Source organism: Dermacentor andersoni, chromosome 8 (assembly GCF_023375885.2).
Source record: "Dermacentor andersoni chromosome 8, qqDerAnde1_hic_scaffold, whole genome shotgun sequence".
NCBI classification, from domain to species: domain Eukaryota; kingdom Metazoa; phylum Arthropoda; class Arachnida; order Ixodida; family Ixodidae; genus Dermacentor; species Dermacentor andersoni.
In genome coordinates this window covers 1,086,610-1,098,877 of record NC_092821.1, presented here as the reverse complement: position 1 = coordinate 1,098,877, position 12,268 = coordinate 1,086,610, and the positions used below count along the sequence as shown (strand labels likewise).

At 46.0% G+C, this 12,268-nt stretch overlaps 1 protein-coding gene across 1 annotated transcript in view; it reads right to left on the bottom strand.

The window, feature by feature from the left end:
• Nup154 (nuclear pore complex protein Nup154) overlaps nt 1-10,869 on the bottom strand; it is a 308,861-nt gene extending 297,992 nt beyond the window's left edge. Inside the window, exon 1 of the mRNA XM_050174549.3 lies at nt 10,477-10,869. Within this exon, the coding sequence (XP_050030506.2) occupies nt 10,477-10,749 (273 nt within the window). The 5' untranslated portion in view covers nt 10,750-10,869. The remainder of the gene's footprint in view (nt 1-10,476) is intronic.
• Nucleotides 10,870-12,268: the final 1,399 nt, after the last annotated feature.

Here is a 12,268-nt window from a genome sequence, read left to right as displayed (position 1 = left end):
TATTATGAGATATTCTTGTTGGGCTGGTTCGTGATGCATAGCCATTAGAAAAGGGATGTACATATACAGACACTCACCTGTCTCCTTTTTCGTTGTACATGTACTGATATATTGTATGCTTGTTTTATTTCTATCCACTCCTGCAATGGTCCATTCTTGGACTGACAGTATAAATAAACAAACAATCATGATCTTATTACAGTGGAAATTAAGACACTTTTAATGACGTCAAAGTTGCATACAAAGGAACACTATGCTGCCAAGCAATACTTTCAACACAGATGTAAAGAACTAAGACATTAGACACTCATGAAGTACAGACTAAGTATTTACTGACAATGATAGAAAAAAAGTATATACATCTCTCCCAACTAAATTGTCTTTTTGTTTTAAGGCACAGCGTTCTCCAGCAACATTCACAGGGGTCTGCAACTGCCATTAAACAGTTGTTAGTCTGTGGTTCTTGTTGTTCCTCTTCACATGTGTGGAATGTCTTAGTTCTTTGTGTCCATGTTGAAAGTATTGCTTCGCAGCACACTGTTCCATCACGTCACAGAACCAACTGGTCCACTACAACACATCATTGCATACAAACATAAATGGCACACTGGAGTGTGGCAGCGGATGGGCGAGTTGGTGTTGCATGGTAACAATAAAATTGAATGAATGTATGATGTTTTATGGCGCAAGGGCCAAGTATGGCCAAAGAGCGCCAGGTCCGTGTTAATAAGTTTGCAGCGAAATCATGAGTACTATGAAGTTGGTGTGACGTGGCTGTAGAGGGGCCTTAAAAATGGTCGCGTTAAAGTGCGTAAAATCTGTATAATAAGATTATGGCGATGACTTATGAAGTGTACTGTGAACAATAAGACGCATTTAAAAAGAATGATATGTCTAAAAATACATCAGGTTATATAAGATATGCTAGAGCACTACTGCCTCCTTACAGCCCTTGAAACACAAGGGCCTGGAGGCATGTGCTATTAAAACAATTATTGCAGCGGCATCCTCCGGAGCGAGGATGCTCTACAAATTTAATGGGCTTATAACGTGTAGAACTACATCCTTTAAGAAGTCGAGAACTGCCTTGGTGTTAAAAAGCGGTTCCTTACCAAGAAACATAGCCGGGTGTAGAGGGATGTAATAACGGTATGCAAGCGGAAAATGTTTCTTTCAGGTTCAGCTTTCCGACACTCCAAGAGGACATGGAGGACAGTCAGCCTGTCAACACATCTACTACAGGTTGGAGGTTCACTTCCAGCAAGTAGAAAATGATGGGTCCCAAATGTATGTCCTATTCTTAGACAACAGAATAGGACATCTGTTAGGGGTGATTTTGTTGCAGAAGGCCAGAACCCTAATTGTGGCTTTATTACGTGCAGCTTATTGTTTTCATGTCCCACGAGCGTTGCCAGTCGTTTCGCAGTTTCCTGTGCAAGAAGGGCCTCAGATCTGTGACAGGGACTGCAGCGGTAGGATTAACAGAATATGATGCAATTGATGTGGCCACCTGGTCCGCCAGAACGTTACCTTCGATGCCCCTATGACCCGGCACCCAGCATATGATGACATGCTGGTTACATATATACGCTTTACATAGGACGGAATATAGTTCATTGATTACTGGATTATTGTGCTTAAATAATGACATTAAGGCCTTCACAGCACTTAGGGAGTCCGTATATATAACAGATTTCTGGAGTTTTGATTTCTTTATATGCTTTACAACCGACAACAGTGCGTAGGCCTCAGCCGTAAAGATACTAGTTTCCAGATGCAGTACATCGGATTCCGAGAAGGATGGACCGACGGCTGCATAGGACACCCTGTCGCGTGACTTCGATGCGTCTGTGTAGAACTCCGTGCAGGAGTACTTGTACTGGAGTTCCCGGAAATGCATTCGGATTTCGATATCTGGGGCTTCCTTTGTAACTTGTAGGAAAGATATATCGCATTGTATCATTTGCCACTCCCAAGGAGCTAGCAGCTTAGCTGGAGGCATTAGGCGATGTTTGAGGATTGGGACATCCATTTCAACACTAAGCTCCCTCACACGAAGTGAGAAGGGCTGTCTTATAGAGGAACGATTATGAAAGAGTGTATCATATGTCATATCATTAACGGTATTGAAACATGGATGTTGAGGATTAGAGTGGACTTTCAGGAAATATGTTTGGCTGATGTATGTTCTCTGGAGATGGAGTGACCACTCATTTGATTCTACATACAAACTTTCAATGGGACTTGTTCTGAAAGCGCCAGTGGCCAGTCAGATTCCTAAATGGTGAACCGGATCTAGCATCTTTAGCGCGCTCGGGCTGCGGAATGATAAATCACGGCACCATAGTCCAATCGTGATCGAATGAGGCTTTTGTGAAGATTCATCAAACATTTTCTGTCGCTGCCCCATGTTGTATGGGATATAATTTTCAGTAAGTTCATTGTTTTTAAGCATTTCACCTTGAGATACTTTATGTGTGGAATAAATGTTAGTTTAGAGTCAAGTATGATACCTATAAACTTGTACTCTTTGTTCACAAGGATTTGCTGGCCATACATTTCGATATTGGGATCTGCAACGAGCCCTTTCTTTCTTGTGAAAAGCACACAAGAACTTTTGTTTGGATTCACTTTAAACCCGTTTTCGTCGGCCCACTTAGATATCTTGTTCAATTCCTGCTGTATTTGTCTTTCGCACACTGCAAGGTTACAGGATTTAAAACCTATTTGTATGTCATCTACGTAGACGGAATAAGATATAGCTGGCGGTAATGAAGCGCGGAGTGTGTTCATCTTAATGATAAACAGAGTGCCACTGAGTACGCCTCCCTAGGGTACACCAGTTTCCTGTGTGAATGTACACGACAGTGCATTACCTATTTTCACCCGAAATATACGGTTTTGTAGGTAGCTTTCGATAATGTTTATAATGTTGCCGCGGATGCCCAGTGCCGACAGCTCGCGCAATATTCCGTACCGCCAAGTTGTATCGTACGCCTTTTCCATGTCAAGAAATACGGATAGGAAGGATTGTTTATGTACGAAAGCATCGCGAATGTTTGATTCAATGCGCATGAGATGGTCGGTTGTAGATCGCCCTTCCCTGAAGCCACATTGAAGTGGGTCAAGCATATTGCTGGACTCTAGAAAATGTACAAGACGGCGATTCATCATTTTTTCAAAAAGCTTGCAAAGACAGCTCGTAAGCGCTATAGGACGGTAGCTGGTCAGCAGTGATGTATCTTTACCATGCTTTAAAACAGGGATAACAATAGCTTCTTTCCATTTAGATGGGAGGTACCCGGCAGCCCATATAGCATTGAAAAGTGCGAGTAGCGTTATTTGAGTATCGTTGTGGAGATGTTTAAGCATATTGTACATGATCCTGTCAGGTCCAGGTGCAGAGCTCTGACATGCAGCCAAAGCAGCTGTCAATTCGGCAATGTTAAAAGGCTAGTTATATAATTCGTTCTGTCTGCATTTGCGGTTGATGGCCTCACGTTCTGCTGTTTGTTTGTGCTGTAGGAATGCCTTCGAATAATTATTTGAGCTGGAAATCCACTCAAAATGTTCCCCGAGTGCGTCAGCTTGATCTTCTAAGCTATTGCCTTCATCGTTTACTAGGGGCAACGGATGAATTTCTTGTCCCTTTAGCCTTCTAAGCCCGTCCCACACTTTAGCCTCTTGAGTGTATGAATTTATATCTGAAAGGAACCTCTGCCAGCTTGCCCTCTTTGCCTGTCTTCGCGTTCGTCTTCCCTGGGATTTTCCTGTTTAAATTCTACTAAATTTTTGGCGGTAGGGCATTCACGTAGTTTGCCCCAAGCTTTATTTTGTCTCCTCCATGCCTCTCTGCAATCGTTATTCCACCAGGGGACCCGTCTTTTCAATGAAGTGCCGTTTGTCTGAGGGATGAATTTCTCTGCTGCATCAATGATAAGAGCGGTAAAATATGACGCGGCATGATCTATGCTAAAATCACTTATAAAATCTGGTAATATGTAGGTGGATTCTTTAAAGCATTCCCAATTAGCCTCGGCTCGTTTCCAGCGAGGAACAGGCGGAGGGGAGTCATGTTGTGTTACTAGGTTTAGAGTTAATGGGAAGTGATCACTTCCAAATGGATTTTTAATTACAGACCACTCTAAATCAGGGAAGATAGAACCAGAACCGATAGACAGGTCTATTGAGGAGTATGAATTATGCTGTGGAGTGTAGTAGGTCGGTTCTTTCTTATTAAAGAGGCACGCACTAGAGTTTAAAAGGAAATTTTCAATGAGTCGACCTCTCGCGTCGCATCGTGAGTCTCCCCACATCGGGTTATGGGCGTTAAAATCTCCCACGAGTATGTAAGGCTCGGGGAGCTGGTCAATGAGGTTATAAAAGGCTGTTTTTTCGAGACACTGGTTTGGCGGTATATAAATGGAACACACTGTTACTAATTTGTGAAAAAGAATGGCCCGAACTGACACTGCCTCGAGGGGCGTGTTAAGAGCGACGGGTCGGCAAGCGACAGATCTGTGGGCTACTATTGCTACACCGCCAGAGGCGGTCATTCTGAAAGATAGAGTAAATACAAAGAAAATTAGTGTTTGTAGGTTTCAGATGTGTCTCTTGAACACACAGCAACCTTGGATTATGTTTGTGTAACAGTTCTTTAATGTCGTCGAGGTTACGTAAAAGTCCTCGTACATTCCACTGTAGTATTTGTGTTTCCATTATGATAAATGTGTTGGGTACTGTGTGTTTAAGAGAGAAGAGTTAGCTCACGGGCCTTTTTCAGGCGCCGTGACGGGAGTTTTGTCTCTTTCGGAGCGGTCGAGAGCGCATCGCCGCTCCTTAGGCGCTGGTGGCACCATCTTGCTGGTGGTTGTGTCCATCGCCTCTCGCGAGGCTCTGAACACGCGCTCTTCTGAGCGCTTTGTTTGGCGTGAAGGCCTCGGCACATTGGACAAGGCCTTTGGGGGCACCTGCCCGGAGGTAGATGGCGCAGCAGCGCTAGCTGCAGCCGCCGGGGGGGGGGGGGGGGGGGGGGGGGGGGGGGGGTGCGGATGGCGTTACTGCCGCCTCACTGGGTGTGAGTCGTACAGCCGCCAGAGACTGTTGTGGCGCTGCCCCCTGACGCGCCACTTCGGCAAATGTGTTTTTGGGCAGGTAGGATACTCGCCTGCGTGTCTCCTTGAAACTAATATTTTCCTCGACTTTTATTGTCACAATTTCTTTCTTTTTTCCAGGATGGGCACGACCGCGAGTATGCGGCGTGCTCCCCTTCACAGTTTACACATTGGAGAGTGTTCTCACAAGCTTCAGAGGTATGTTCGTGGGCACTGCACTTCGCACAGGTTTGACGGCCTCGGCAGCTCTGCGAACTGTGGCCGAAACGTTGGCATTTGAAACATCTGAGCGGATTGGGCACATACGGCCTAACACGGAGCTTGATGTACCCTGCCTCGATTGACTCAGGCAGGACACTTGATCTGAAGGTGATTATCAAGTGCTTGGTTTGGATTTCTTTGCCATCTCGCCTCATCTTAATTCTTTTCACATTGATTACATTCTGTTCACTGAAGCCCTCCAAGAGTTCAGCCTCAGTGAGCTCCAGCAAGTCATCGTCCGACACAACGCCGCGGGTGGTGTTCATAGTACAGTGCGGGGTTACTGTTAGTTGGTTATCCCCAAATGACACAAGCTTAGGCAGTGTTTCTTATCACGGAGTTCCAGGAGGAGATCACCGCTTGCCATCCTGGTCGCCTTATAACCAGCTCCAAAAACATCAGTCAAAGTCTTTGATACAAGGAACAGTGAAATAGTGCGCACTGGTTTGCCGGGTTTTTCCGAGTGAACTACATGGAAACGTGGGAAGTTGTGGACTTGGCATCCGAAAAACTGAAGAACTTCATCGGTGCGCCCTCTTTTCTGAGGGCGATCAGGAAGTGGAGGAAAGGAGCTATCCATAAATATATGTGAGATTTCGGCAGTAACGCCAGCCACCCACCGTGGAGTCCTACAAGGGGACGCTGCAGGGCCTGAAAAACAGGGCCTGCAAACGCCAGCTGTACGTTGTTACCACTATAACCAAATATGAAATAACCTAGGTTGGCTATTCACACAAGGTTAACCCTTGCTGCCTGGAAAATTGGAAGTGAGAAGAAGCCAGGAGAAGACAGGAAAGGTGGAAAGTGAGAGAAAGACGAAGGCTGGAGGGAGAGAGAGACAGGAAAAAGCAACTACCGATTTCCCCCGGGTGGATCAGTCCGGGGGTGCCGTCTATGTGAAGCAGAGGCCAAAGGGGTGTGTTGCCTCCGCCGGGGGGCCTTAAAGGTCCAAACACCCAGCATCAGCTCAACCCCCAGGATCCCCCTTTCCCCAGACACAGCTAAGCCGCGCACGGCTACACGCGGGACGGTCCAACCCTCGTGTGCTCGGGTACGTGGTGTCGCAACACACCAAATGCCTGCTAACGCAGACGGCCCTGCGGGGAACAATAAAATTCAAACAGCGCTAAACAACAGGACCAGAATGAGGAGGAGACAAACACGGCGCTGAACTTACAACTGATTTATTTGAAGTAAGAAGTCAACATTTATACGTACAAAACTGGGCACGCATGCGCCCGGTCATACATCGATGATCAGATACAAACTCCGGACAGCCAACATTCGCACGCGTTGTACCTGCCTTGCAATCTACCCTTTATGCAGCAATGCCATTTCTTTCGCCGACAAGAGTAAAGATGTTTTGCTAACGCACCTATTAGATTTTCTTATGATATGAAATGCTTCAGCGACTTCTCTGGTAGTCTTGTCACTATGAAAAAATAACAATTTTGTATCGTCAAAGAAAGGTACGCATTTACAAATACTGCAATGCTTTGCCAGATTAGTGTCTTTTTTGTCTAATGAATTGGCATGCTCCATTAGTCTAATATTGATGCAACGGCCTGTCTGGCCTATGTAAGTTTGGCCACAAGATAAAGGAATTTGGTAGACAGCGCCCTTCTTGCAACTGATGTACTTATTGACATGATTTACCTTGCATGCAGCATTCCGTTTAACGCCTTCCTGCTTCTTCTGAACTGCTGCCCCTAATTTACCCAGCTTCATCGGAGCAGAAAAAACGACCCTCACATCATACTTGGCCCCTACTCTCTTAAAACGATGTGACAACGCGTGCTCATAAGGCATGACAACAACCTTTTTCCCCACGACATTTTCTTTGGGCTGTTCCGAACATTTCAGCGTTCTTATAATCTTATTAGCACCAGCCGCAATTACAGAATCTGGAAAACCGGCCTCTCTGCATCTCTGGGCTTGGACTATCAGGCTACTGGACATTTCATCATCATTTATTGACCCTTAAGGACCCTTTTCAGGGTATTACATAAGGGGGGGGGGGGGCAAAAGCATCAAGAAACACTATCGTCATTATTATACAATGGTTAACTCATTACTATAACGGTAAACAAAACTTAGTATACATGCTAGTAGACGACGGGCAAGAAAAATTTTTAAAAACATACAAAAATAAACTAAGGTACAAACCAGAAGTAGAAATGGCAACACAACCAGCAATATAACAGAAAAGTGAAAAAAAAAAAAAACTTAGATGTTAGAGTAACAGCATAGTACTGGTAGGTTAAGGGTTTAGAAAACATGAAAAGAGATGTCTAAATTTATCTGGATTGCTTTCATTTACTATGCTGTTGGGTAGCACGTTCCAGAATTCAATAGCACTGGGTAAGAAAGAGTTGTTAAAGGCATTAGAGGAACCAGGGAGACGTTGCAGACTCAGGTTGATAAAGAGTCGCTTAGAAAAGCGGTTGGGCGTAAGTAAGAGAGTGTTCCTGAGATGTGGAAAATTGTAATAGAGTTTGTGGAAAAGGGAAAGTTGTGAAATCTTCCTACGAATTGCTAGGCTAGGGATGCTGAGGGATGATTTAATGCCGCTTATACTTGTATGCCAGTCATAGTTTGAAGCGATAAAACGTGCTGCGCGATTCTGCATTGCTTCGAGCGAGTTAGTAAGATAGGACTGGTGAGGGTCCCAAATTGCTGAGGCATACTCAAGTTTACTCCGAATGAATGTTTCATAGGCGAGCTTGCGTACGGGAACAGGAGACAGAAAAATCAATCTTTTGAGTAGGCCAAGTGATTTAGAACAGTCGTTTATAAGTTCAGTTATGTGTGCAGACCATGTAAGCTGATTAGTGATAGTAACGCCTAGATAACGGTAAGAGTCAACTTTAGTCAATGGTATGGAATTAAGAAAGTACTGGTGGTTAATGATGTCCCGCTTGCGAGTTACACACATGTACTTGCACTTGGAAACGTTGAGGGACATGAGCCAAATAGAGCACCAATTTGCTATTTTGCTTAGGTCTTCCTGGAGTATTAGTTGGTCATTACGGGATGATATGCGCCGATACAAGACGCAGTCATCAGCGAATAACCGAATCGATGAAAGAATGCTATTAGGGAGGTCATTTATAAAAATTAGAAACAAAAGAGGTCCGAGCACAGAGCCCTGTGGTACACCTGACAAAACTGGCCTACTTGACGACTTGAGGTTATCGATGACAGTGTGTTGTGAGCGGTTTGTGAGAAAACATTCAATCCAGGACAAAACAAGTGGGTCGAGATTAAGACAAGCAAGTTTCGCGTTAAGACGTAGATGGGCGACACGATCAAACGCCTTTGCAAAGTCAAGATAGATAACGTCAGTTTGGAAACGGGAGTCAAGGTGGAGGTGAAGGTCTGTGGTGAATTCAAACAGCTGCGTTTCACATGAGTGGCCTCGTCTGAATCCATGTTGATTGGGAAAGAAAAAAGAGTGCTTGTCTAAATGAGATGCAATGCTGGAGTACAATATATGCTCTAGAATTTTACAAGGTATGCAAGTTAGAGAGATAGGGCGGTAATTACTTGGACTAGAACGACTACCAGATTTGTGCACAGGTATAATACTGCTTATTTTCCAATCATTCGGAATAGTAGAAGAGGCAATAGATTGAGTGAAAATCAATTTCAAGAAGCGGCTAGATTGATATTTGTTGCCCTTTAAAGCTTTGGCCGTTATGCCGTCTGGGCCTGGCGCACTGGAAAGTTTAAGGTTATCGATTAAATTGGAGATTCCTTGAGTATGTATATTAACAGCCGGTATTTCCGAAAAGTGAGTAGATGGCAACGTAGGAATATCAGTGGGAGGTTCATTAGTGAAAACCGAGCAAAAATAAGAGTTCATGACATCGGGACGCTGACTCACTGAAACAGGAGACCCGTCCGAGTTGATTAACGCGATACTATGACATGAAGTACGTTTAAGTGATAATGAGTTCCAGAATTTGCAAGGGTTGACACGCAGAATGCTCAACAGATCCTGGTGGAAATATTTGCATTTAGATTGTCTCAGCAAACTTGTGTATTCCCGCAATACCGTCAAGTATCTTTCCCATTTTTGCGGATTGTTCCGTCGTTTGAGTTTGCGGAAAATTACACGATTTTTTTACAGCTATACCAATACATCCTGTTACAATTCCGAATTTAACAAGCTTAGAGTGACAAGACGCGTAGTTTACAAGAGGTTTTTCACTCCTGGGAGCGTATCGCCAGCATACATGGTTAGACAAAAAGGTGAGGCACGCCGCAGTAGGGGACTCCGGAAATTTTGGCCACCTGGGGGTTCTTTAACGTGCACCTAAATCAAAGTACACGGGTGTTTTCGCATTTCGCCCCCATCGAAATGCGGCCGCCATGGCCGGGATTCCATCTACTACACTACTTTTCCCTGAGTTACCATACTCAAAAGAGTTACATACCATACTCAGTGGGCCTCTTTGATTATCCGTCCCCCGACAGTCCTGGACTACACAAGGCGGTGCTTTCAGTCAATGAGCGTTGCGTGTGCAGCATCTCAGCCAATCCGGGACTGCCAGGGACGAATAACTGAAGAGGCGCAGTGCTGGGGTCTATTCGGCAAGTTTCTGACTGGAATAGCAGGAGCTCCAGGGCGATTTTTTTCATCACATACCATATTCCAAACGGCAGTGCAAGTCATCTGTCAGGCCGTGGGGGAAATGAAAGTTTGCAAAGGTGCAACCAGTCAGGATCTTTCGTTTCGTTCATTTGTACCTTAATTAAAGAGACTGGAGGCATTCCATTACAGGGGGGAAGGCGAGAAACATGTCTGGGTAACAATACTCAACGAGTGTAAAGTAAGTATAAATTTTAGTGCAGTTGTAATACAGACGTAGCTGTCTTAAAGACACTGCCGAAGGTAGCGTCCTCTTGAAACGTCCGCTCCGACGGACCCCTCGACAAGCACCACCAGAGGTTCCCTACCCCAATCAAGTGCAGCAGCGCACTGAGTAAGTGATGCAGTGAGCCACGCATTAACAACCGCGCGCTGCTCTAGCTGCACTAAGACTACGACAACCACCGCGCTATGACCCAGCAGTAAGCATAGGCGCACTTGACTGACCTGCTCGACCAGTTCAGCGGGCAACGGCACCCTTCGCAGCAGCGACGAAGCACCAGGCGCCGGTGCTGCGACACAGTAGGGATCTGCCGGGTAGTCGAGATCCTGCAGACCGCTGCAACTCGGCAGAGGTCCGTAAGCAGCGAACTGGTCCACGAGTAGCGGGTATGAGCTGTCCGATTGCAGGGCGTGCTCGACGAGCTTCACCGTGCTCTCCAGAGCCTGCGCAACAGCCGCCGCCTCGGCCGCGGGGGGAGAAGACAATAACGGTGCCATCTACTTTCGCGAACAAAGCTTGGGTTTTACATGGGCACCACGATGACGGTAATCCAGAGTGATTCCAAACGCCGGCACACCATGAGCGCACATGCACAACAGCGGCGGGCGCGCTTTTCGCTGGATATTTGCGTGGACGGATATTATGCGCATCCTTTTCGAAACAGGCTGGTGGCCAGCGCCACTAAGCCAGTGTTGCGAACTCACTATGTTGCCTTCATTATCATCATCATCAAAAACCTATTTTGCCATTTTTTTTATGCGTGACGGATGACGTCATAGAGTTACTAACAACTCTAGAGGAAACGCTGGGCCGGAAAAGTAGGAACCTCTGGGAACCGCGTGCGTCTATTTGTCGTACAAAAATCCCTCACGTGACCTGATCCTAGGTGCCTAGGGACAGCATCATTTAGGGATTTTTGAGAAGGCACGATGCTGGCGCCGAGCGACGCCGTGGCGTGTTCGTCCTCGGCGTGATCGTTTTCTGGACCGCGCGTTGTTCAACATTGCTCATGTAATCGTGCGTGCGTTGCTTATGTGTTGGTTGTAGGTTCTGTGTTACTTGGTGGAAAGCCGTGAGTAGTGGCGGTGCGGCAATGCAGCTTTGGCCTCGATGAGCTCTGGCACTACAGAATCTGCGTTGTGTGACCCGTGCTTTCTTGAGAACCCGGCGGTGGTGACAATTGAAATATCGAAGTGGATTAGCGCTTCGGCAGCGAAGTTCTGCGAACCGCGATGTGGCGTCGCCGTGTCCGACTTTAACGGACATCGAGGGATGTGCTGCTCGCTGCAAGTCATGTAAATGCAACTGCGTCGACCGCCCGCTGTTCAGCGCTGAATGTGTGTTTGGTGTGCTGTGCTTGAAACGAGTGGTGCAGCCGTGCAGCGGGGGTGTTTGGAGGAGCAGAGTGGCTTAGGGTTTGCGCGTTCAAAGACATGTGCTCCCGTCTTGGTCTCATTAGCGGCTGTTGCGGGATTGTGGTGTGCTAGCTCCTTCCCTAGTATAAAGTTTACGACGCTAATACACAGCATGTTCACGTTTTTCCGCGCTATATGTCATTTGCATGACGGCCGAGTTGAAAACGAGACATGTAGTGTTCTTTGCGTTTGTGTGTTGTAAATTACTTTCTATTGTGGAAGTTCTGGGAGTCTTATTACGCAAGGAGTGCGAACGTAAACAAACACATGTGTTGTCTGAAATTTTGAATTACCCATAATACCCTTTACGACTGATAAGTGGGCTACACGGCCTGTGTGAATCAGCTACCGTATATTGCGACGCTCTTCCGTGTGGTAGACTGATGCATGGTGCGCGTTTATTTCTTACTGTTGTAAAAAACCACTTGTTTATTCACTCAATACAAATGTACGGCTTCTTCGCCGCAGTACAGCTTAGTTACGCGGTGAAGCATACTAAATGTGGGAGGGGGGGCCGCTATCAGCCAGCATAGTATGTCCACTTAGGTGACCTGAGAGGCGGCGGGTGCGCGAGTGTATAATTAAAGAAGTCTTATTATGT